The sequence below is a fragment of the Scyliorhinus canicula genome, chromosome 10 (assembly GCF_902713615.1).
Source record: "Scyliorhinus canicula chromosome 10, sScyCan1.1, whole genome shotgun sequence".
NCBI lineage: Eukaryota > Metazoa > Chordata > Chondrichthyes > Carcharhiniformes > Scyliorhinidae > Scyliorhinus > Scyliorhinus canicula.
This window is the reverse complement of record NC_052155.1, coordinates 25,090,093-25,116,244: the sequence shown is the minus strand read 5'-3', so window position 1 is coordinate 25,116,244 and position 26,152 is coordinate 25,090,093. Positions and strand designations below refer to the sequence as shown.

Here is a 26,152-nt window from a genome sequence, read left to right as displayed (position 1 = left end):
TTTACAGCTCCGTAGATTTGCAAGTGCTGTTTTACCAGAACATTCCACTATTAATGCCAACTAGTCCTGCACTCAATGCTCCCATAGTTCAGCTTTGTAATAGCTATGATCTGGTTTCTACCCAGCAACATGCCTTGGTCAAAGGTCACATGTTCTGTGCTGATTGTGACCGTGGAGCATTATCCAGAACTTGTCCTCAGCAGCCACCCATTGGCACCTAGGCACTCCATTCTGTCCCAGTCGGCTGTTCTCACATTGCTCCCACTTGACAGCTCATCCCCAAAAATGGCTTCCTTTCTCACCTCTGCGTAGACAACTCGGAGATACCCTGAGATATCATCCTGGATCTCTTTTTCCTTATTTTCACTCTGCCCTCTCAGAGACAAGATCTGATTGGACCTCCACCCACAAAGGAGGTGCCTCACCCACCACAGCTGATTTCTCGGTGCTGGGATCAATATCGCGGCAGGGGTAGGTTCAATAGCAATCGAAACAGGGTAAACACGGCAGTGCCCACCCACATCACGTGCCTCTCACACATATTTCCCCAGCTCTCTCTCTGCTCCAGAAATACCGGGGCCATTGCAAAAGAAATTATTCTGGGCATTGTGCAATGTAGATGGGCATTCCTTTCCTCACCAAGAACTCCCACTTACAATGGCCTGAATCCCTTTCTGTTAGTAACAGGCATGGTGATGGGTGAGAGGGGTCTGCTTCATGCTGATTTCTATACCACACTCTCGAAACACTATCTGATGGTTGGCAGGAATATGAAAACTCTCAACCACACACCCCCCCTCACCTTTTCCAACCGCCCTAAGCTGATCTGCCTGATGAGGTTTTCTTTGATAACCCAGATGTCAACTTTGTTGAATAAATTAGTTAAACATAATCAACAAACATTTGGCGAGATCAAAAATGTCTTTTTATAAAGAAAATTAATTAGCTGCTACCCAGGAATAAAAACATGTGTTGACATAGCACTTGCCGTGACCCAGGGACATCGGCATTCAAACATTGTAAGGAAACATGGCAGCAAAGCCATGAACAGCAAGAGCCCATGAACATTAAAAAAAAACCCCTCGATCTTCTGTTTTGATTTAAGAGTTCTTGGCTGAAGGGTAAATATTGATGAGGACACTTGCTTTGCATTTCTTCAAATAGTGCACGGGATCATTCTCATTGACTGTTTAATGGGGGGGGGGGGGGGGGCGGGGGGCAGTGATCTCAGCTAAGCCAAGGATGATACTTCAGATACATGTGTTGCCCATTAAAATTCCCAAACACCGACTGACCAACTTTCTGCGCTGTTGGTGAATTACACAATCCTGTTGATGAAAAGGTAAGTGCATAAATTTGCACCGGAGCATTGAATGAAGTGGTGAGCAGCAAATTCATCACGACATAACTTCAACTTGGGAGGTCAGCACAGTGGCACGGTGGTTAGCACTGCTGCCTCACAGCGCCAGGGACCCGGATTCAATTCTGGCCTTGGGTGACTGTGTGGAGTTTGCATGTTCTCCCTGTATCGGCATGGGTTTCCCCTGGGTTTCCGGTTTCTTCCCACAGTCCAAAGATAAGCAGTTGAGGTGGATTGGCCAGGCTAAAATTGCCCCTTAGTGTCCAGCGGTTCGGTGGGGTTATTGGGTTACAGGGCTAGGGTGTGGGGGTAGACCTAGGCAGGGTGCTCCTTCAGAGGATTGGGGCAGACTCATTGGGCTGAATGGCCTCCTACTCCACTGCAGGGATCCTATGTATTCTAACTCAACGGCCGTTTGAAAATTGAACATGGAAGAAAGAGGATGGGAAATGGGTCTGGTGCAGGAAAATGGCGCTCAGTAAATGGCACACCTTGAACACAAAACCCCAAAATGGTGTCCTGCGGCTCACTCCAAATTGGGCCGTATCCGTTTAAAACCAACTTCAAAGGAGAATATTGTGTCCCGTCAGGGTTCCGGAATATTCACAGTGGCCCCTTTGGTGGATGTGTGATGGAGCAAGCGATAAACAGGAGCAGTGAGATTGGACTGATATGGGCCGCAGTGTTGCTGTGCAGCTAGGAAGCACTTCCGTTAACCTTATTCACAATAACGTAACCGCAAGAAGTTGTAGTTATTCACCGTCGGCAGCCATCAGCGGTCCCTTTAAGGGCCGCAGGTTAGGCAGCTGTCAATCGAGAAAATCCTCATGTTACACATGCTGTGTCCAGTTTACACAGAACCTGTCAGTGGAATGCTAAAACAGGCAGCATACTCCCTGATAATTTCCTTCAAAGAACCTACTGCCTGCTTTAGGAAGGTCCATGAACATCTGGAAGTCACCAGGCCAACGCATTTTGAACAAATTAAGATCGCATCTTGAAATTTGCTCCACAACTCCAGCATCACAATCAAAATCCAGATGTGATGGGCTACGTTCTTCACCTGAACACTTTATTATTTGCAAACTGTGTCAAAACAGCCGTCGACCCTGTCCCTTACAGAAGCACTCACTTCAATTCCGATCCTGACATCTCTTTTGACTGATTCAACACTTTGCTTCGCATGATTTCCAGCATATTCCAGATCTCATGCTGAAGTTGCTGCAGTTTTGAGTCTGAAAGATTCAGGTCAGGACCCAGGGTCTCATTCAGGTGATTCACCACATCGACAAGAGCTGAGGAGGAACAATTAGGTCAGGTTAGTACATGAAATTTGAAGAAAAGCGATCCGGAGGTCAGAAACAATCCATCAACTGAACAAAATCTGCACCTTTGAACAAGGGGTCAGGTGCTGAACAGAAACTGGTGCTGCACTAATGTTAGGTTCACCATTGACATATGTCACATAGCTAGTTATTGCCCTGGTGGGGATCAATCGGAGATTTGTTCGCATATTGGTAAAATAATTTTGCAATTTGGAAACTAGATTGTTGCTTTGGAACAGAAGATTATAACCAACCGATCAAGAAGATAGGGCGCCAGTGGATGCCGGGAGAAGCTTCCAGCAGCCAGTACATTCTGAGGGGGGGGGGGGAATCGGGGATTTTTTTTGTCGGCCTCGGAGATCGGGGCGCCATTTAAAAATGGCAAACTGATCTCTAGCTACAACGGGGAGTTCTGGCGAGCCGAGCTCCCCATTGTAGAAAATGAGGCTATACGTGGCCTTGGCCACACGGTCCGCCTTTAGGCCCCTTATTCAAAGCGAGTCGTAACACCACAAGACATAGGAGCAAATTAGGCCACTCGGCCCATTGAGTCTGCTCCACCATTCAATCATGGCTGATATATTTCTCATCCCCATTCTCTCCTGCAAGTGCAGGGAAACACACGGCTAAACACGCTTGCGAGGGAACTTTGTTTACTTTTCATAAAAGGAAGCCATTCAGCCCATCGAGTCTGCACCAGCTCTTGGAAAGAGCACCCTCCCCAAGTCCACACCTCCACCCTATCCCCATAACTCAGCAACTCCACCCGACATGAAGGGCAATTTTGGACACTAAGGGCAATTTAAAGGGCTGGTTTAGCTCACTGGGCTAAATCGCTGGCTTTTAAAGCAGACCAAGCAGGCCAGCAGCACGTTTCGATTCCCGTACCAGCCTCCCTGGACAGGCGGCGGAATGTGACGACTAGGGGCTTTTCACAGTAACTTCATTGAAGCCTACTTGTGACAATAAGCGATTTTCATTTTTCATTTTCATTTCATTTCATTTCATTTAGCATGGCCAATCCACCTAACTTGCACATCTTTAGACTTTTGGGAAGATCACGCCCTTAGAAACTTTTCCGTTGGATTGCGCCCATAGATTTTTTATTCGTCCTTGCTTTGAAAAATTGTTTTGTAAATGATGACATCTGGATTGTAATATCTACCTACGCTAGTTATAATGCTTATACAACTCAACCTCCTGTGGCTTTGCTCACAGAAAATGGGAGGATACCCTGTTTCAGAGCAACACAAATATTTAATGCACAGCATCTCACACTGCCACAAAGGTTTAATTATATTTGAGAAGGTGTATCCATTTCAGGCTATTAAAACATAAGAGACACAAGAGAGAGCATTCATGAGCTCAGTTGCTGCTCTGCCAGGGGATTTTATAGAGTAGACTATGCCTATTGGTTTCAGGTTGGAGGTGAACAAACGTATTGGTCCATAATTTGCTGTTGGAAAAAGAGCACGGCTAATGGCATTCACCGTTACTTTGGTACAAATTTTGCTGCAATTTCGATGCATGGTTAAAGGAGGATAGCCAAACATTGCTCACCAAACTGCACTGTTCCACAATTAGCTTTGCAGAAACAACTTTCTGGCTCTATTAAAATCCATCGAATGGTGTGAAGTTACTGCATTAGCACATAACATCAGATGACATTGGAGCAGAATTAGGCCACTCGGCCCATCGAGTCTGCTCCGCCATTCAATCATGGCTGATATTTTTCTCATTCCCATTCTCGTGCCTTCTCCCTCAAGGACACAAACTAAATTAATTACAAAAAAAATAAAAAATCAAGTCTTGTCTGTTCTAGTCTGAGTGCTTTCTTCAACAATGTGATTAGTGTTAACTACTGCTAAACAACCTCTCAGGCACTGAGAATTACCAAAAACGGAGTCTCATTTCTCCAGGTTTTGAATGTTGTTGGAGATTTTAAAAGTTCCTTTTTCACGCTTTTCTTTACTTCACACTTTTCTCGTTCTTTTAATCCAGTCTTTTCTCCCTTCTTTATATCTCACTCCACTGGGTTTGACATCGAATTCACTCGCTCTACCTCCTCAGTCCTTGAGCTAATTAATTTTGCAATCCGCCAGCCTGATTGTTTAAGGGGATGCACAGTTGCTTGCCTTGTTCACTGGCGGATCAGATGGCTGTCTCTTCTTTTCACTGCTACCACTGAGCTCACATGTTCGCCAGCTTGCCATGCAAAATCAAAAGATAAATCAAACGTATGTGGGCACATTTGATTCACGGCAGGTGCTGTTAGACACTCTGTCTGGGCAAATTATGGTCCATTATTTTAACATTGTTTTGCAGCTTTGACACCGAGTGATTGCAACTGTGTAAAATCTAAAGATGAACATCTGCATGTGTTACAGGAACCGCTTTCAATGCATTAAAACGTAAGACGGCAAAAACTGGATTGCTGACGAAGTATGTGTGATTCATTTGCTGTGTGCCTCTCATCTTTCTATATCCTGGCAGGAGTCAGTGCCCCCACAGAAACTCAGGCAGACATTACGGGAGGTGGGGGGGGGGGCAGAAATTCTAGCTTATTATATATTTCATAACAAAGATTTTCTGAGCGTCCTTTTTTTCATGCATTCCCACAGTTTTTTCCACCCATAGTAGAGCTGAAGTAACCAATGTGAGAAACAGCAGGCATTAACTTTGTCCTACACTTCCATAACAGTAACATTTTTATTTCTGCATTGTAGGACTGAAATATAATTTCTCCCACTCATTACAGCTAAAATAATTTTCTGCCCGATTTCTCTACCCCACTGCTGCGTTTCAGCCGAAACATTTTTTTTTAAACACTGGTCAGGTCCGAAAAGCAACATTTCCAGCTTAAAATGACGGACGAGCGACACTTATTCCACCGTGCTCATGCTCCAGGCCGCATCCACGCCAGGTTAACAAGCCTTCTCACAATTATATCTTTAAAGTTTTTTTTGTTGAGAATTCCTTTCCATTTCTGAAACTCGGGTTCCTACATTTCAAAGTCAGACATCAAAGCAGAACAGTCTTCCAGTGACACTGTACAAAGATAGCAAAAATCCCAGCCACAATACGATCCACCCAACTCGGCAGTTCCATTCTGAGAGAGGCACTTGGCTCTGCCAGGGACATCCCCGCAGGTCAGCGGGGTTAAGGGCAGGAAGCACCTGCGGGGCCCATTCTCACACAGCCCTCAACTAGCTCAAAGCAGGTGACTGATTCACAGTCTCACCTGAGAGATGGCCCACAGCCTGGAGGAAAATTATATATAAAAATCACCTTCACCAATATTCAAGGACATTTTATCACAATGCTAATGGGAACTTTTAATAAATAGGCTTGGCGCTAGACGGCTTCGACCTTAATTGATGCCCCAAATCTGCGGATTGTCCTTGAGATGGGGGTCAAAAACTCTTGTGGCACCACCAATTGCAGTTGAGACGTCACATTGCAAAGTAGTTGGTGGCTTCTCAACAGAAATATTTGTCGTACACCCATAATTGTAAAGCTCCAATAGAGCACCAGTTCCTTTCAGTAAATATCATTATCTTCTCTATGGCCAGAATTTTATGCTCACCTCATCCCCCCCACACTGGATTCTGAGGCGGAGAGCATGAAATTGCCTGGATGGGATTCCCTCCGGAATCCCATCCGCCCCGGCGCAGGTGCAATTTTACAGTGGGATGGGCAGATCCCGGACGGGAAGCCCGTTCATGCGTCTTCCAAGGTCCTCAAGTGACCACTTAATGGCCACTGAGGGCCTTTTCCCACCCAGCCTCAATTTTTACGATGGAAGATTCAAGGTGGATCAGAGTGCCAAATAGAAAAATGTCTTCACCTTGCGATCTCGGGCAGGAAGGGGGCGCCTCAATCGGAAAGCCCCCGCAGATTCAACTGCCCCTCAGGGCCCGAGGAGTTCCCACCCTCCCTGCCCCCCCCCCACATACCCCCTGACGCTGAGATCACCCCCATCCTGAGCCCTCAGGGTAATCCACTGCACTCCCGCCCCCAGGTAGTTACCGAAAGTGTGGTCCCGGGACTCAGTTACCGGCACAATGCTGCAATATGTCTTCCGGCCACTGCAGCACTGTGCCTGGAGGGGCTGCAGAACTGTCGACCCATCTCCAAAGCTGGAACTCCATCCAAAGGTGGATGGCCACCGACTGCCAATCAATGCCCAATTGAGTGTAAAATGGCAGTAGGCCTGTCAGAGTCATCGGAGATGTGATCCCCGACGACCCGCAGGGTGGCAGGCGCCAAGCACCCGCCATGCTGAAAATTCAGGCCTGTGGCGTGTCAGCCGTTTTGAATTTTAATACAGCTTCCAGCAATCTGGCTGCAGAAAGGAATACTAATTTTTTTGAAATGTTGACCTTTAAGATACGGGCCGGAATCCTCCGTCCGTTTGGATTCCCTGTTCCCGTTGGCAGTGCACCCCTGCCTGCCGGTTTCCCAGTCGTGTGGGGTGGCTTCCATGGGAAATCCCATTGATAAGCAGCGGAAGAGAGAAGCTCACCACCAGGGAATGCCGTGCCGCCGAGTAACACGTGGCTAGGGGAGCGGAGAATCTCGCCCACTGTATCTCAACGCCTGCACGGCAAGTGAGAGATTCACTTTATTTTTCATAATGCTGTTCTTACTTCAATGTCTACTTCGTTCAGAGTAAGGTTCTGACATTAGATAATTAATCCACTTTAAAAACAGGACAACATGGTCTCGTCCTAAATAGTTATTTAACAAAATGCTAAATTGTAGAACGGTGATCGCCCATTTAAAAATGTAACAATCTAACAATGCTCTGCAGCTGCATGTCCAGTAGGTGGCACTTTATTCCCTCGCTTTGCTGTTGTATTCCAACAAAACCAGTCTTTTGTATTTCAAGCAAAAACAGATCATGAAACCAGTCTTGGTTCTCGTCAAATTCCAAGACTATAAGGTAGCATGGTGGTTAGCATAAATGCTTCACAGCTCCAGGGTCCCAGGTTCGATTCCCGGCTGGGTCACTGTCTGTGTGGAGTCTGCACGTCCTCCCCCTGTGTGCGTGGGTTTCCTCCGGGTGCTCCGGTTTCCTCCCACAGTCCAAAGATGTGCGGGTTAGGTGGATTGGCCATGCTAAATTGCCCGTAGTGTCCTAATAAAAGTAAGGTTAAGGGGGGGGGGTTGTTGGGTTACGGGTATACGGTGGATACGTGGGTTTGAGTAGGGTGATCATGGCTCGGCACAACATTGAGGGCCGAAGGGCCTGTTCTGTGCTGTACTGTTCTATGTTCTATGTTCATAAATCACTTTTACATACCTTTTACCGTCTTGGAAGTTTTATTTACAAATGCTTCAAGTTCCAAACTGCGGGTTAATGTCCTCCGAGTAAGTCCGTTTAGATCTAGTGGATCCGCAGAATCCCCGGTGACCTGAGACAGAAAATGTACCTCATTTCACATTTGGGCTCAGCTATTTCCCTTTAACCTCTAACAATAGCACAATCTCTGAGGTGCCTATCAGCGACATCTCGCTGTGGTGTATGGGGGCGGGGATGGGGGGGGGGGGGGTTTGGGAATTGGGGTCATTTTTGTACGCATTCCACTGCAGAGGTCACAGTGCATCTGCCCCAAGTTTTTCCACAGGTCCTTGCAGTAGGTGAGGACCAGAGCACATGACTGGAAAATGACAAAGAGTTATCAGACATATTCCGAAGTATGTGGAACATATATGGGCTAGGACTAACAAAATTATGGAATAGCGCCACACAAACATTTTCCAGTTTTTATTACTTGCTACAAAAAGAAAGAGAAAAGGAAAAAAGAAGCAAGGAGGATGGAAAGAACAAATTTGCATTTATATCACACTTTTCAAGTGTTGTAGTGCACAAGCCTATGCACTGTTGGAATCTGCCAATGGATCTACATTGTGATTCGTTAATAATCCGTCGCCAACCTGCATAAAGTAGACCTGAAGCATTATTGCTGTTACTCTCTCCACAGATACTGCCCAACATGTCGAGTGTTTCCAGAATGTTCTCTTTTGATGTGAGAAATTACCCTTCATGTGATTCTATTTGTGCTCATTTGATGGATAGGTCTGAGAAACAGTGCACGGCGCCATAAATGTGATCTTAGCAGGTAAAAGCACCACCTGCCCTTATCTTCTCAACTACTGACGGGATCAAGTCAAATGGATGAAGTGCCAACGGTGTCTCGGAAAGAAGAGACAGTCCGGCCTCTGAGCTGACTCGGTCCGTTCTTGGGCAGCAAACTGGCAACAGCAAACAGAAAAATACTTTTCACTGTACCTCGGTACACGTGACAATAAACAAATCCAATCCAATCCAACCAGACTACCTCCAGGAATGCCCAAACCCTGGGAACGGTCCTGAACTACATATAGGCGGACCTTCACTCACGGTGAGGTGGCAGCATAGGTTATAACATCGCAGAAACTCTAGATGGTGCCGGGAACAGGCAGCAGCAAACCCAACATTTCTGGCATGTAGTGGGCGGGCTGAACGATCACCTCATCTTTCTGTGACTGAGAAGACAACCTGCTTTTCCTCGCTATCCTGATCATCGCACGCATCTTCAGAAAGATTCTCAAAAGATTCTAGCAGTTACTCTGCCTAACCAGGCAAAACATCTTTCCTGCCAAAGAAGTAATTGTAGTAACTGTTGCTGTCACTCCCAGAGGAGTATTAATAAATGCAATCACATCAGTCTGCCAAACAATAAAGCTGAAAGCCATAGATCTTGCTGCCAACCTGCAACCGGTACAATGAGCCGTTGACAACTCGTTAAATATTTATTTCCTACTCATTAACAATGAGAAGTTGAGAAACTTGCCACTATTTCTTCAGTTATAAAAGCAGAGTCGCTGCCATGAGTGATATCAATCGTATTCGTCGAAGACGTGACTGTCTTCATTGAGGGATTTATTTTACAGCTTTTGCCTCAGGGTGTTCTCCCTTCTTTTTGCAACTCCCGGGACTGGGAAGATGTTGCTCTATGTGTTGGATGAAAGGGGCCTTGATGGACGAATTGATCTCCTCCTATCAGGTTTCAGGCATTCCTACAATCACTTCTCCTCAATCGGTGATTCCGGTGTTCTTCTCTGTCACCTTCCTCAGTGAGCTGAATCTGGTTAGCACCAGGGCCTTCCACAAGAATTCAGTGCAGTTGAGAATTTAGAACTCTGAGTTAATTGTGGAACAGGAGGAGACTGCAGAGATAAGGGGGTTCATGGACTGATTTGAAAATTAGAACAAGAATTTTTGATATTGTTTAACTGGGAGCCAGCGCAAGTCAGACACCAAAGAAGTGATTGGTGGATGGCGTTTGGGGTGAGTTAAGGTGAAGGCATTAAATTAAAGAAAATAATTAAAAATTGAATAAGTGTAATTAGGAATTAAGGTGCAAGTCAGTCAGTCCCTCGAGCTTGCTCCGCCATTCAACAAGGTCATGACTGATCTGATTGCGGTCTCAACTCTATTTTCCTGACTGTCCCCCATAACCCTTGACTCCCTTGTCAATAAGATCATTTCTCATTCTTCTAAACTCCTATGAATATAGGCCCAGCCTGCACAATCTCTCCTCATGAGCTAACTCCTTCATCCCATGAAACAGTCGAGTGAACCTTCTCTGAACTTCCTCAAATGCAAGCAGGTCCTTCCGAAAGTAAGGAGGCCATACCTGTACACAGGTCTCACTCAGGTACTGTACAGTTGCATCAACATTTCCCTACTTTTACGCTTGATTCCTCTTGCAATAAACACCAACATTCCATTTGCCTTCCTAATCACTTGCTTACGCATACTAGCCTTTTGTGATTCACGCTTCAGGCTGCCCAGATCCCTCTGCGCCAGAGAGTTCAGCACTCTCTTTCCATTTAAATAAAATACTGATTTTCTATTTTTCCTGCTGAAGTGGACAAGTTCATGGTTTCCACATTAAACACTTCATTTGCCAATATTTTGCCCACACATTAATGTATTGGTAATTGTATCTAAATCCCTTTGTAGACTCTTTATGCCCTCTTGATAACTAACTTGGTTACATCATCAAATTTAGCTACAATGCATTCAATCCCTTCAGCCAAATCATTGATACAGATTGTATGTAGTCGAGGCCCCAGCACTGACCCCTGCGGCACTCCACAGCTTGCCAAGCCAAAAATAACCTATTTTTCTCTACTCTCACCACGGTAGCACAAGTTATTAGCACTGTGGCTTCACGGCACCAGGATCCCAGGTTCGAATCCCGGCTTGGGTCACTGTCTGTGCGGAGTCTGCACGTTCTCCCAGTGTCTGCGCGTGTTTTCTCCGGGTGCTCCGGTTTCCTCTGACAGTCCAAAGACGTGCAGGTTAGGTGGATTGGCCATGATAAATTGCCCCGAGTGACCAAAAAAGATTTGGAGGGGTTATTGGGTTACGGGGATAGGGTGGAAGTGAGGGCTTAAGTGGGTCAGTGCAGATTCGATGGTCCGAATGGCCTCCTTCTGCACTCTATGTTCTATTGGCTAACCAATTATCAATCCATGCTAATAGTATGTTACCCCCAAACCAGGAGCTCTTATTTTGTGACGTTATCTTTGATGTGACATCTTATCAAAAGCCGTTTGGAAATCCAAGTACACCATATCTGCAGGTCACCCTTGATCCACCTTGCCTGTTACTTCCTCAAAGAAGTTTGAGGTGATTTGTTCCTCAAGAGGCGGTTTTCCAGTTTAGAGGAATTGACAGAAACATTTGGGCTCTCGGGTTCAAATTCATTCAGGTCTCTCCAAGTTCGTAAAGTTGCGAGACGGATTTTCCAGATATTTCCAGTGGCTCCACCGACATCTCTAATGGAGAGGGTCCTTTCGCTTGCAGGGTCAGGGGAAAGGGGTGCTTCTGATATTTATGGGCGGATGTTGTCGGCAGATTCGGTGTCAATGGAGGGAGTTAAGGCTAGGTAGGAGGAGGTGTTGGGGATGATGTGGTGTGGAGTGAGGCCCTTCGCAGGGTGAAGTCCACGTCCTCGTGGCTTGGTTTGATCCAACGTAAGGTAATTTTTCGGGCACACCTGACCATGTCCAGAATGAGTCACTTCTTTGCAGGGGCACAGGACAGGTGTGAGCGCTGTTCAGGAGGTCCGGCTAATCACGTGCACATGTTCGGGTCTTGGGTTTCTGGGTTTCCATCTTTAGCACCATGTCGGCGATTCTGAAGATTGAGCTGGGGCCCTCTCCTCTAGTGGCCCTATTTGGGGTGTCAGACTAGCTGGCGCTGCAGACGGGCATGAGGGCCGATGTCCTGGCCGATTGCCTGGAGAGAAGTACTGCTGGGGTGGTGGTCGCTGCCACAGTGTGGCTGGGAGACCTGATGGAGTTCCTACACCTCGAGAAAGTCAAATCCACCGTGAGGGGAGCAATGGAAAGGTTCTATTGGAGATGGCAGCCATTTACTGTTTATTTCAAGGATTTGGTCTCCATTAGTTGTTTAGGGCGGGGTGCTAGGGAGGATTTCGGTTTTGTGAGGGGCTGTTCTAGTTTTCTGTTTTTTGTGGTTGAGATATGTAGATTTGTTTACTTTTTCTATTTTGTATTTTCTGAAATTAAAAATGATAGTAAAAATATTGAGAAAAGAAGTTCTAAACTGCCGGTCCAGAGGACGAAGGTCAATTGCTTAGCCGAGCGTTGTGGTTTAAACTGAGTATCAGGCAAGGATTTATTTTGGTTCTGGTTTACCTTCTCCTGTAAGCGGCTGATCCCCGAGGTCAAACCAGCCACTTCTTCCTCTGCCTTCGCGACGAGGGCACTTGTGTTCCATTCTGTCGACAGAGTGATCTGTGAGAAAACCAATAAATAAAATCACTTTGGGGTCAGTCTAAGCCACTAAGGTATACACACACAATGTAATCCTGGTGTATTTTAGTAAGCCTATCTCAGGAGTGGAAAGCAAATGTAAGTTTCTGTTTTCTCCACTGATCAACATTTTGTCAAGGGACTGGGAAGGAAATGCAAAAACAATAAGAGTTCCTTGACGTGTTTAAAGCCGGTTATTAAATATGCCGTTCAACCTTGTTTCCAGGCAATTGGTGCAAGTAAGTGTTCAAATTGCACATAATCTCACACGATCCATAAGTCGGCTGATCTCAGCCACGATCGCCAGACACATTAATATCAGCGTGGCATGGCCGTACAGCATTCTGGAATGCACCACGTGCTGCGATCAACAGGATGCACACAAGGAAAGATTCGAGGGAACGGTTTGCTATGGGAAGCAGTTGGGATATCTATCACCCATCCCACCCCTAGGAGGGGGAGCATTTGGTCAGGGGTCTCCTTCCAACTGGCAATCCAGTGAGCCCCTGCTGACAAATGTACACGAAAACGTCACGGATGGGATTTCCTCTCTGGTTGAATAGCCCACCCGCATGGGCTCAATGGGCTGAATGACCTCCTCCTCTGCGGTAATCATTCTATCCTTCCATAATAATCACGGTATCGGTTGACAGGTAATGATTGGATACTTGCATGAAAAACTGATCGGTTGTTGATACACAGGGAAACGTGGTTTAGCACCAAGAGCAGGCAAGTTGGAAGAAGAACAAATTTACTCCATTTCAGAAGTGAAACAACATCATTATGATTTTAAACAATTATTTTAAACAATGCAGCTTACAATATTTCCACAAACCTGATCGACAAGCAATACTGTTCAGTGTTCCTTCTGCATCGGGTCAGACTATGTGTGCGACCAAACTTGCATTGGTGAAGTTCAGAAATGAAAGAAAAGTAGTTTGCAGTGACATAGCACCTTTCATGACCTCAACCTTTCAACTCGAAGTTACAGGTTTACTTTCCACAACAACAATGTTTAATCTGCCATGCTGGCTAACTCCCGATGCTACCGCTCTTCAGCACCCCCAGGTTAGTTGATCCTGAGGTGTACTTTACAGTATTTTATCTGAGTATCTAATACTTAAGTTCACACACGCACAATCAGTAATCATCATGGCTTTGACAAAGGGTCACCTGGACTCGAAACGTTAGCTCTATTCTCTCCTTACAGATGCTGCCAGACCTGCTGAGATTTTCCAGCATTTTCCCTTTTGGTATCATCATGGAATCCCTCCCTTATTGATCCACCAACATATCCATTATTCTTCTGCTTGGTTTATGCAACTTAGATTCCATCCTTTACTAAAAATACAGCAATAAAAATTTTTGTGGTTCGCGTGCCTCTGCTATTGTTTCTACCTTGTCTTTGGGACTGATTCTGCAGCCCGTGACTTTATTCCCCATGAAGGTTAGCTCTGTCATGCCCAGCAAGCACCTGTCTGCATCCGTCATGTGTCCTGCTGACTGCAATATAGCAATGCTAATCTCAGGCTTCTGTAATATTCCTCTCTATTGGTGCCATGAATAATAATGTCATTTGAGATACTGAGAACCCTTGTATCACCTCAGATTTTGCATTGGTAAATTAGGATGGCATGGTAGCACACTGGTTATCACTGTTGCTTCATAGCGCCAGGGTCCCAGGTTCAATTCCCGGCTTCGGTCCCTGTCTGTGAGGAGTCTGCACGTTTTCCCCGTGTCTGCGTGGGTTCCCTCCGGGTGCTCCGGTTTCCTCCCACAAGTCCCGAAAGACGTGCTGTTAGGTAATTTGGACATTCTGAATTCTCCCTCGGTGTACCCGAACAGGTGCAGGAATGTGGCGACTAGGGGCTTTTCACAGTAACTTCAGGCTAAATCGCTGGCTTTTAAAGCAGACCAAGCAGGCCAGCAGCACGGTTCGATTCCCGTACCAGCCTCCCCGGACAGGCGCCGGAATGTGGCGACTAGGGGCTTTTCACAGTAACTTCATTGAAGCCTACTCGTGACAATAAACGATTTTCATTTTCATGGTGCCTTGGCCGATTGGTTCCTTAATCTTTTGCCTCAGCTTTTCCCTTTCAGCCCAAATGGTGTCCTGTGTTCAGGCTGAGGCACGGGCTTCACCCTCTCATTAATGGGTAATCTCACTTGGCATTTGCCTAACTTCCCAATGCCCTGAAACATCGCTCCAAACCCGTCTCTAAGCTTCATATCGGATTTCCCAAAGCTCACTTTCAATCTGAGGGATTGGCGACTTCTCAACTCAAACGAGGCTCACTACCCACCTCCATTGTGTCTCTACATTCCGTCCCCAGCTCTCACACCCACAATGAAGCAGCCGCCGGTTTGAAGTGGGGTTTCAGATGTATAAGGATAGAGCTTCATGACACATTTTTGAGATGTGCGCTTCATTCTCTTTCTCTTCAGTGCCTTTCACAGAGCTCTGCCGATGACATTGCTGTCACTGTCTGAATCTACAATGATGCTCACTTCAACATCACCAGCAACCACTGGAACCCTTTGTGCTCCAGTTGACAAAGAACACTTATTCAGGATTGCTGTTCATGTCCTCACTCTCTGCATGTTCTTGGACTCATCTCACAGTTGTGCACTGTAATGAACTCCAATTGGCTTTATTGGTTGGCCAATTGGAGTATGAGCTCCCTTAATGATAGCTCATTGAGGGGGCCCATATAATCACCTGTGTAGGCTTTGTGCGCAGTCTTAAGTTGACTGGACTGCTAGCAGCACTGTTTGTAGCTGCTCCTGTAATATCGTTATTGTAAATAAATATTGGTGTGGTGACGGAACTCCTGCCTCCCGTGGATTACTACATGCACCTTTCGTTTCTCTTTCCTTTGCATGGTTTGCCAGGTTTCTTTCTCTCTTCAACCTTCTGCATTTCTTGGCAAAATGGTCTTTGTCCCCAGATTTTCGGCCATATCTTTCCATTAACAGGACGGCAGCCATCTTTTCCGAAGTGCCCAAGTTGCCACATCTGAAGCACTCTTTGATTTTAGTTGTTTGCATTTACATGCACTGGATTCCGCAGTGCCACTCTGTTAACCAATGGCGGAGATGGGGCCAGGTTTCATGCTGTGAAATTGTCCATCCACTACTCTCAACGCAGCGACTATTTTCAAAGTGCCACGCAACATTAAGTTACCTCCTCATTCCAGCAGTTTACACCTCAAACTTATCTGAACCTGCAACTTGGACCACCTGACCCACTAAATGGCTATTCAGATCCCTCGCAACGTAATTGCATCCACCTGCCTCAAACAGGTCACAAATTGGATCGCTGACTCTCCCTCTTTATGCCTCATCTGACAGAAAACGTGCCTTTGGAATCTGGCATTTGCTGTCACTACCTAAGGGTCCTTCCAAGCTTTCACTGCATTTTTGTAATCCGCCTTTTCTCCCCTGTCAGGTGTTAGGGACAGGAGGAGAATCAATTTAAGCAGCCTTGATTCCTCACTACCCATCCATAAACAGAAAGGGGTTCTTGATTTTTGATTTACCCCTTTATAAATGGTGGCGTGTTTTCCCCCAACCCTTAATTTTGGAGTGTTCCAAACCTCAATGAGTAACTCAAGCAGCAAACTCAAAATATTTCACACACACAACACATGGGAAGGATTTTCACAACATCTGGCACTTTTTCACTCATAGAATTAAAGAGGGATAAGGGAAGGAAAGTGGGTTCAGGGCCTGACCACAACAATAATACAAGTTATGATTTTACCAGTCCAGAATTCCAAATCAAAAATTTAATGGAGGGCTTCTTCCGGGGGTAGGTCAGTTGACTGTCGTAACGTGATCCGTCTTTCCAGTAGGGAGTAATTCCACTTGGGGAGAAGGCATGTGGAGTTGAATTAGGGTTGAAGGCACCAGTCCAAAGTTACAATAGGTCACAGTGCAGATGGCCAGGCAATTGTACCTTGACAGTGCATTTTTGGCTGCTACCTGTTCAACGGTAAGGTGGTAGGCAGCGTAGGTTCTGCTGCCTGGAGTTACTGTCCTCTTCAGAGGTCAAACAACAACTGAAGATAACTTTCAACAGCTTATTAATAAAAAGGAATTCAGACAGTTCAAGTCCCGGTTATTTGAGCATTTCTTTGAGTAACCAATGAAACCCCCTGGTCAAAGCAGGTAACGGTTGGACCATTATTATCACCATGGGATATTGGAAGTCACAAATATCTGCCATTGTTCGTAACCGGCTGGGACTGTCTCCGGGGCTTGAGTTCTGCCCTCGAAATGCAAAAGGGGTTGATGTATTTCTCTGGAATCTAATTGCAGCAGTCACAGAGGGCATTAGCACCTCCTTACAACTTTCTGTTTGTTTGAAATTCCTCTGCTATGAGCCATGGCTAGTTATGGAAAGCCTTAAAAAGGACCTGCAAAGATGGAACACACTCCCACTCTCCCTCGCGGGGAGAGTCCAAACGATCAAAATTAACGTACTGCCCAGGTTCCTCTTCCTGTTTAGATCCATCCTGATCTACATCCCCAAGGCCTTTTTCAAAGCGCTGGACAAACTAATCATGTCGTTCGTATTGGGGGGGGGGGGGGGGGGGGGGGGGGGGGGGGGGGGGAGAATGCTAGGATCCCAAAGAAGGTCCTACAAAAAACAAAATCCAGGCCCCCCCTAGCCCTGCCAAACCTACAATTCTACCACTGGGCGGCAACAGCCGAGCGAGTAAAGGGATGGATACAGGAGCCAGAGGCCGAGTGGGTGTGCGCGGAGGAGGCCTCCTGCGTGGGGACCTCCCTCCGGGCCCTCGCCACGGCAGCACTCCCATCCCCACCCAAAAAACACTCCAGCAGCCCAGTGGTGACAGCCACCCTCCAATCCTGGAACCAACTGCGGCAGCAATTTGGCCTGACCAAAATGTCGGACAAGGCTCCCATCTGCAACAACCATAGGTTCACACCAGCACTGACTGACGCCACCTTCAAAAGGTGGAGGCAGGACGGAGGGACACTGACAGTCAGGGACCTATACACGGACGGCAGGATCGCAACACTGGACGAACTGACAGAGAAATTTCGGCTAGCCAGGGGGAACGAGCTAAGGTATCTGCAGCTTAAAAAGTTCTTACAAAAGGAGACAAGGACGTACCCACAACCGTCACGACAAACACTACTGGAATACCTACTGGACGCAAGTATCCTAGATAAAGGGAACTGTAGTGACATGTACGACCGACTGACAGAAAGGGCCGACACCGTACTGGACGCAACAAGAAAGAAATGGGAGGAGGACCTGGGGACTGAGATAGGATGGGGACTCTGGAGCGAAGCACTGCATAGGGTCAACTCCACCTCCACGTGCGCAAGGCTCAGCCTGACGCAACTAAAAGTGGTACATAGAGCCCACCTAACAAGAACCCGTATGAGTAGGTTCTTCCGGAGGTGGAGGATAGATGTGAACGGTGGCAAGTAGGCCCGGCCAACCACGCCCACATGTTCTGGTCTTGCCCCAGACTGGTGGAGTACTGGACAGCCTTCTTCGAGGCTATGTCCAAAGTGGTGGGAGTGAGGGTGGAGCCATGCCCGAAAGTGGCGATCTTTGGGGTCTCGGACCAGCCAGATCTATTCCTGGGGAGGAGGGCGGACGCCTTTGCCTTTGCCTCCCTGATCGCCCCCGTAGAATCCTGTTTGGCTGGCGGTCAGCAGCACCGCCCAGAGCTGCAGACTGGCTGTCCGACCTCTCGGAATCTCTCCAAATGGAGAAAATCAAATTCTCCATCCGGGGGTCGGACGACGGCTTCCACAGAACGTGGGAGCCATTCATGCAACTGTTCCGGGACCTGTTTGTGGCCAACGAACAAGAGGAAGTATAGGCCGGTAGCCAAGAATCAAGGGAACTTATTCAAGAATCAGGGGAGGGTAGCCATGAAAGGGAGAGAGGGACTGGGAGGGGGGGGGGGGGGGGGGGGGGGGGGGGGGTGGCGGCTAAACCTGAAGAAAGAAAGGCAAACCACAGAGGGGAGGGGGGAGACAGCTGAACTTGAGGAGGGAGGGGCGAACCATGGAGGGTGGGGTGGACAGGAGAGTAGAACCAGCGGGATGGGGCGGGGGGCAGGGAAATGGAAGCCGGGAGGAAGGCACGGGGTGCCAAAACGTACATGACATCTCCAGGAGCGGGGAACGAGGAGGTTAGGGATGGAGGACGGGAGGAGCAGCGGAAGCGAGCGGGGGACGGCGGCGAGAGCCGTCCGGGAGAGGCGGGCGACAGCGGCCCGCGACCCGGCCAGGTGTCGCACACTGTGGTTATCTCCCCGGCACCCAAATGTATATTTGCCCCCCCCCAGTCCCCGCCACCCCCCGCAAACAGTCGCGTACTTGCATCGTGTAAATAATTCGGCCAGATGCACAGAGCTGCCGCTGTCGAGCTGGTGCACAGTACCCCACCAGTTAGTCTATTTCATATTTTATTGTATTCAATGTTGGGGTGTGCCCTTCTCTTCTAAATATGTGTATATATATAGATATATGTTTCTTATTCTGTGTACATAACGGTAATTATACCTTGTTCAAAAACCCAATAAAAACATTTATTAAAAATAAAGTGTACGGGTGCAGGGGCGGGGGGGCGTGAGGGGGGGGGGTGTGGAGGGGTTGGTTTTGGTTTATTTTGTTTTGTAATGTGAGTGTTAAATGTAAAAATGTTAAAATTTGAATAAAAATATTTTTAAAAACAAAGTTATGGAAAGCCTTGTCCATTTCCAAAAAATAAAAATGCTCATTCTTATAGAATAGTCCAGGAGATGTAGTTTTTTTTTATTCGTTCATGGATGTGGGCATCGCAGGCTGTGCCAGCATTTATTGTCCATTTCTAATTGCCCTTGAGGGGCAGTTAAGAGTCAACCACATTGCTGTGGGTCTGAAGCCACATGTAGGCCAGACCAGATAAGGATGGCAGATTTCATTCCCTAAAGGACATTAGTGAACCAGATGGGTTTTTACGACAAACGACAATCACGGTCATCATTAGACGTTTAATTCCAGATTTTTATTGAATTCAAATTTTACCATCATCAATGGTGGGATTTGAACCTGGGGGACAGTTACAATACCACTACGCCACCGCCTCCCTATTTATTTTCCATTCCGTCTCAGCCGGAACAGACCGAAGCACCTACCTTGGACAACAATATGGCCCATCACTGTGCCTTCTGTGCCATCATTGCCCCATTCAAAATGAGACCGCAACTGTCAGTATTCGTTCCGCAGCCACATTTTCCATTTCACACTGACGGTTCCAAATTCAGCAAAGGAGGACCAAAAGATTGATTAAGAGGGGAAAAATTGAGTAAACTTGCAAAGGAAATGAAAACGGCTGTTTATAAGTATGCAAAAAGAAAAAGATCAGTGAAGACAAATGTTGGTCCTTTACAGTCCAAAATGGGAGAATTTTTAACAGAGAACAGGGAAACGGCAGAGCAATTAAGCAACTTCTTTAGTTCTGTGCTCACGGAGGAAGACAGAAGTAACTTGACAGAAATACTGAGGAACCAACGGTCTCGTAAGAAAGAGTAATTGGATTGGAGGAAATTACTAGCAATATAGTGCTGGCGAAATTAGTAAGGCTGAAAGCTGATAAATCCCCGGGGCCTGATAATCTAGATCCCAGGGTACTAAAGGGGGTGGCCATGGAAATAGTGGATGCGTTGGTTGGCATCATCTAAAATTCTGCAGATTCTGGAACAGTCCTGACAGATTGGAATGTGGCAAATGTAACCCAACTGTTTAAAACTTGAGAGAGGGAGAAAAGAGGGAATTACAGACCGGTTAGCTGAACATCAGTATTGGGGAAAATGCTAGAGTTTATTCTAAAGGATGCAATAACAGGTTGAAAATATCAACCGGATTAAGCAAAGTCAACATGGATTTATGAAAGGGAAATCATGTGTGACAAACCTACTGGAGTTTTCTGAGGATGCAACTAGCAAAATAGTGAACGAGTGTCACATGGTATATTTTGAATGGTGTATAAGGATACATTTGCCATAGAGGGGGGATAGCGAAGGTTCACCAGACTGAGTTCTGGGATGGGAGGATTATTGCATGAGGTGAGATTGGGTTGACTAGGTCTGTATTCACTGGGATTTAAAAGAATGAGAGGCGATCTAACTGAAAAATATGAACTTCTGACAGGGTTGGACAAAATGAATGCAGGGATGTTGTTGCCTCTGGCTGGGGGTGGGGCTGTCCAGATCAAGGAATCACAGTCTCGGGATACAGGGCAGACCAGTAAGGACTGAGATGAGGAGAAACGTCTTTAGTCAAGAGGGTGGTGAATTTCTGCGAATTCTCTACGACAGAAGGTTGTGGAGGGCAAGTCACTGAATACATTTAAGAATAAGATAGGTAGCTTCTAGACTCTTAAGGTGTCAAGGGAATGGGGAGAGCATGGGACTATGGCGTTGAGAAAGTGAGTCGGCTATGATCATACTGAATGGCAGAGCAGGCTCAATGGGCGGACATCCTACTCCTGCTGATCATCCATTATTTTAATTAAATACTTGAACCTGCGGGTTTTCAAGTGAGGTGCACCAAGTGAATGCCCACTCGACATTTTCATCATGCAGGAGATTTCTTACTGTGGCAAAACAAAATCTTGGCAATTGTAAATGTTATGCCAAGTTGTGTTCAATTAGTTTGATAGAAATGTGAAAGTTCATTCACACAGAGGTACAAGCTGAGTCTGCATTAGCAAATCCCTTCTGAGAACTCCAAGCTGTTTGCCCTTTACATCCTAGAACACAAGGAGCTCCAGCTGTTCCACATTAACTGATTTCAGCATTTATTCCGAGTGAAGATTGCTGCTCCTGTTGTCAGTCCCAGAGAACATCTGTCGTCATTTAACATTGAAACCCTAATGGACTTTACAACATACGGTCTGATCCACCAGTAGGATTTATCGCCCCTTCTATGACATCATTGTGAGTGAAAGTTTTCCTGAGTGAATAAATACTGTAAGGGCTTTTCCTGCTGATTCCCTTTGTTCTTAATTTATTTTATTTTGTCTTTATCGTTTTCGGTCCATGGGTTGTTAATGCAGACATCCCTTTGAAGTCAAGGAGAGGAAGTAAGGAACTCAATGTGTCAAAATAGTCCACAGTGTTATATTGTATTTTGGGCAAAGATCCAGACTTTATGGCAGACCAAGAGTGGTGAGGTGTGTTTCGATTGGTTGGCTGGTGGTTAATGCATTGGTCAGGGACAGTATTCTGTTCAGCAACCTGTCAGGTGGACTTTGAGAACCTGAGAAAAACTGCTGGACCTATAGATGGAAGCAGTTCTCTCTCTCAGCCCCTGCTGCCTATTGTCTGAAGGCAAAAGCTTCTAGACCCTGAAAGAAGAAGCTGTCTCTCCCTCTCTCTCGAATGCTGGCTACCTGCTATTTCTGTAAGTCTACAGTGAGTCTACAAGCTGAAATAAAAGATAACATCCATCTGAAAAGCTCGACTGAAGAAGAAAATAACTGGAATATGCCCATCTGAAACAAAGACTCCTTTTACTTTCATCAAAGACTCTTCTCCTTTTACTGTCATCATTATTTTACACTCCTCTTTCTCCTCTGTGTTTGTTTAGCTGTGTGTGTGGGAGGCGGGGCGGGGGTTAGAGATTACATAGTAGTTAACCAGTTGTATTTGTTGTCCATTTAATTACAGTTACTGTGAATAATAAAAAGTTAATTTGTGTTTAAATTTACAAACCTGATGACTGTAATTATTGAGCAGCCCAAAACCTCAGATATTTAAAAATAAAAGTTAATTTCAACTGTGTTGCAACTTCGGGACAAGTGGGGCTGGAACTGACCCGTGCACTGGCCGAGGGTGTCGTAACAATACCTAGGCTTTTTTCCTAATCCTTTTTCCTTGACAATACATGATTTACAGTAATTGCAACTGGCAAACTAGTCACTGAAATATTAATAAAATAACAAGGACGACTATCAAAGGAACACTTTCAAATCTCATTATTCAGTGTTTTACCAAGATGTCCGTGCTTTGATTCAACATCCAGTCATAGAAGTATGATACGTATGTAAAGGTTGTGACTATTGTTGGATCTACTGTGAAATCCTCCCAGTCTGACTGACCTGCCTTAAAATGGTCACCTAATTACCACATAAAAGCTGAAGTACAGCAGCAGCTTAACAGCCTTGCTGTGGCGAGACGTAAACCAGCTACAGAAACATGTAATGGTTTGTAAGTTTTAAATTCTTGGTTTCATTTAGCATGATGTCAAATCAGAGATTTTGTATCAGAAATAATTACAATATAACATTACATTTCCAAAGAGTTTGGGTGCATGCAAACTGTCATTGGCTTTGGCTTCATGGACCTTCAAAGATGTCCTTTTACATCATCAATGAAGCATGATCATTAACTTGTTAACTCTTTACATCCCAGTCAATATACATATCATTACATCCCCTCAATATACATATCATTACATCCCCTCAATATACATATCATTACATCCCCTCAATATACATATCATTACATCCCCTCAATATACATATCATTACATCCCCCTTTTTTTCCAAAAATGTTTAGAGATTTCTACAAACATATGTAGAGTAAGAAGCATTGTATGTTCTTTATATGTAATCTGAGTATTGAAATTGTACAGTGGTTAACAATTTTTAAAAAAATGTTTTACAGTCCACAAACTGAGTCTGTACTAAGTCTTCAGCCGTGATAGTGTTGAAGTACCAACAAGTTATCAGCTCAAATCGATCATATGTTCGACTGGTTGAATCACTTTTGCTGTCTCACCAGGGCCAGGATTCTCCCTTACCCAGCGGGGTGGGGGGTCCCGGCATGTTGGAGTGACGTGAACCACTCCGTCATCGGGCCATCCCAAAGGTGCGGAAGTCTTTGCACGTTTAGGGGCCAAGCCCTCATATTGAGGGGCTAGGCCCGTGCCGGAGTGGTTCCCGCTCCGCCGGCTGGCGTGAACGGCTTTTGGCGTGACACCAGCCGGGGGCTGAAAGGACTTCGCCGGCAGCTGCTGACGTCATACCGGCGCCATGCGCAGGGGAGGGGGTCTCTTCCGCCTCTGCCATGGTGAAGACCATGGCGAAAGCGGAAGAAAAAGAGTTCCTCCACGGCACAGGCCCGCCCGCCGATCGGTGGGCCCTGATCGCGGGCCAGGCCACCGTGGGGGCATCCCCCCGGGGTCAGATCGCTCCCCCCCAGGACCCCGGCGCCCGCCCGCGCCGCCAATCCCGCCGGTAAGAGAGGTGGTTTAATCCACGCCGGTGGGAGAGGCTAGTCAGCGGCGGGACTTCGGCCGATCGCGGGCCAGAGAATCGCTGCGAGGGGCCCGCTGACCGCTGCGGGGGGGCCCGCCGATAGGCGCGGTGCAATTCCCGCCCCTGTCGAATCTCAGGGGGGTGGAGAATTCGGGACACGGCGGGGGCGGGATTGACGCCGGCCCCGGGCAATTCTCCGACTCGGCGGAGGGTCGGAGAATCCCGCCCCTGGTCTTTTTTCTGTCTTTGTGGTGTCGTGTTTGTGTGTCCTTTGCCTTAAAAACTGATGAGCAAATACGAACTCATTAAATTCATTGGCACGACTTCTTTTTTGTCTAAACAATGCCCTGTTCTTCCTGGCATTGGTGTCATCATGCAGTAATTTTGTATTGTCTACACACAGATCTATTTGTTCTATCTCGACCTGTAGCTGTGTTTCACACACTATCCTGCAGTACCGTGCTCGGTTGCCATCTGTATTTCTTCCCGTACCGTATGGTCTGTCAAGTTTGACTGCAAGTTCAAACACTTTCTGGTCATTGCATTGGACTAAGCTGTTTAGTTGTCCTTCAGTTTCAGAGTCGTACCATTGTGTTCAGTCTGTTGTTCCGTAGTTGTACTTTCTGTGTTCAGGATCTGTTTCATCCGGATTGTTTGATTCATTTTCAAACTTTTTAGTATCAGTGTCCTTTGTATTATCTGATGTTTCGCTGCACTTTATGATCTCAGGTTCCTGTGGATGGTCTGATGCATCGTTGAGCTTTGTGACATCAGTCCCTTCTGGGACTTATCTTTGATTTCTTGGTGCTCCTCTTCTGGAGTCAACTTCTCCAAGACGTCATTTTTATTGTAGGGTGTTCACAATTGGTGTGTTCTCAATTGATTCATTCGTTGTTGCACTCTGATTGTCATGTTTTGTTATGCAGTCCAGCTCAGATCGGTCAGTCTTGCTTTTGTCCTGCACAGCCTGTGTGCTATTTGTGATCACTTTGTCACTATTCGCAAATACAGTGGATAGCCTTCATTGTCTTCCTTTTGTTGATCAAATAAACAAGATAGACCTTCATAATCTTCTTCTTTGATTGCTTTCTCTCTGGAGTCTTTCGTTGCTGGTTGTTCATTTGTCAGGTTACTGTTGTCCGATGTATCAACAGTATGCAATTCCATCAAGCTATTGGATTCATCTACCATTAGTAGAGTGCTACTTACATTTTCAGTCTTGTTACTAACAGAATAATCATTGAACTCAAATATCTCTGCCATATCTGCGTAATGTTCTTCAATGTAGAATTTATCTTCTTTAGTTTTAGATTTGTTAACATTTTCTTGTTGTTGCATGCTGCAAACATTTTGTTCCATGGTGCTGCAAAAGTCTTCTTCGGCTGTTTGTTCAAATTCAGGCACTGTTCTGCCTTGTGAGGTAAAAAAGTGTTCTGTGCCGGTAAATACTGGTTTTTTCGATTTCCGGGCAGTTTTTCTATAAGTGGCCGTGTCCACAGCATTCTGACGTCATGCACAACCTTCAATTGTGCATTCGCAAATTGATCTTCGTACAGAGTGCACTCTCTTTCAAATGCGCATGCCCAATCTTCTGCGCATGTGCAGAATGGTATTCTTCTGGATCATGTTGGTTTTCAATATGCGCATCTGCGAACTCATCCCACACAAGCGCAGAACGTTCAAATTCTTAATCGGGTGTTTTTTTCTTTAACGCGCTTGTCTGAAATGTCCGACTTCTGAAGTGCGTGTTTTTTTCGGGTACACTTGCGCAGTTTGGTCTTTTTCTTTTTTTAAAATAAATTTAGACTACCCATTTACTTTTTCTTTTCCAATTAAGTGGCAATTTAGCGTGGCTAATCCGCCTAACCAGCACATCTTTGGGTTGTGGGGGTGAAACCCACGCAGGCATGGGGAGAATACGCAAAATCCACATGGACAGTGACCCAGGGCCGGGATTCGAACCCAGGTCCTCAGCGCTTTAGTGCCAGTGCTAACCACTGCGCCATGTGTTGCCTAGTTGGCCTTTTTCAACACAATGAATTTTTAACTGTGCCATAGCTTTCACAGAGGCACATTTTTTTTTACTTTGATTCAACGTTTCGGCACTTCTATATTTCCATTCTTTAGTCGCACGGCACGTATTAATTGAATCTTCCAGCCTTATTTTTTGTTGCTTTTCCTGTCTTTTACTGAGCTTTACATTTCTTTTTAGCTCACAATAATGATCCATTTTTTTACTGACCACTTCAAAGTTATTTTTTTTCAACTTCTCAAAGTTGAATGAGTTATACATTTTTAAAGCTTATTGCCCAGCCACTAGTAGCAATAAAGCAA

The 26,152-nt window shown here is 46.0% G+C and overlaps 1 protein-coding gene across 1 annotated transcript in view; it reads right to left on the bottom strand.

The window, feature by feature from the left end:
• lama1 (laminin, alpha 1) overlaps nt 1-26,152 on the bottom strand; it is a 422,130-nt gene that overhangs the window by 110,734 nt on the left and 285,244 nt on the right. Inside the window, exons 34-36 of the mRNA XM_038808722.1 lie at nt 12,406-12,504; nt 7,991-8,102; nt 2,493-2,655 (exon numbers count right to left, since the gene is read on the bottom strand). Coding sequence (XP_038664650.1) covers nt 2,493-2,655; nt 7,991-8,102; nt 12,406-12,504 — 374 coding nt within the window. The remainder of the gene's footprint in view (nt 1-2,492; nt 2,656-7,990; nt 8,103-12,405; nt 12,505-26,152) is intronic.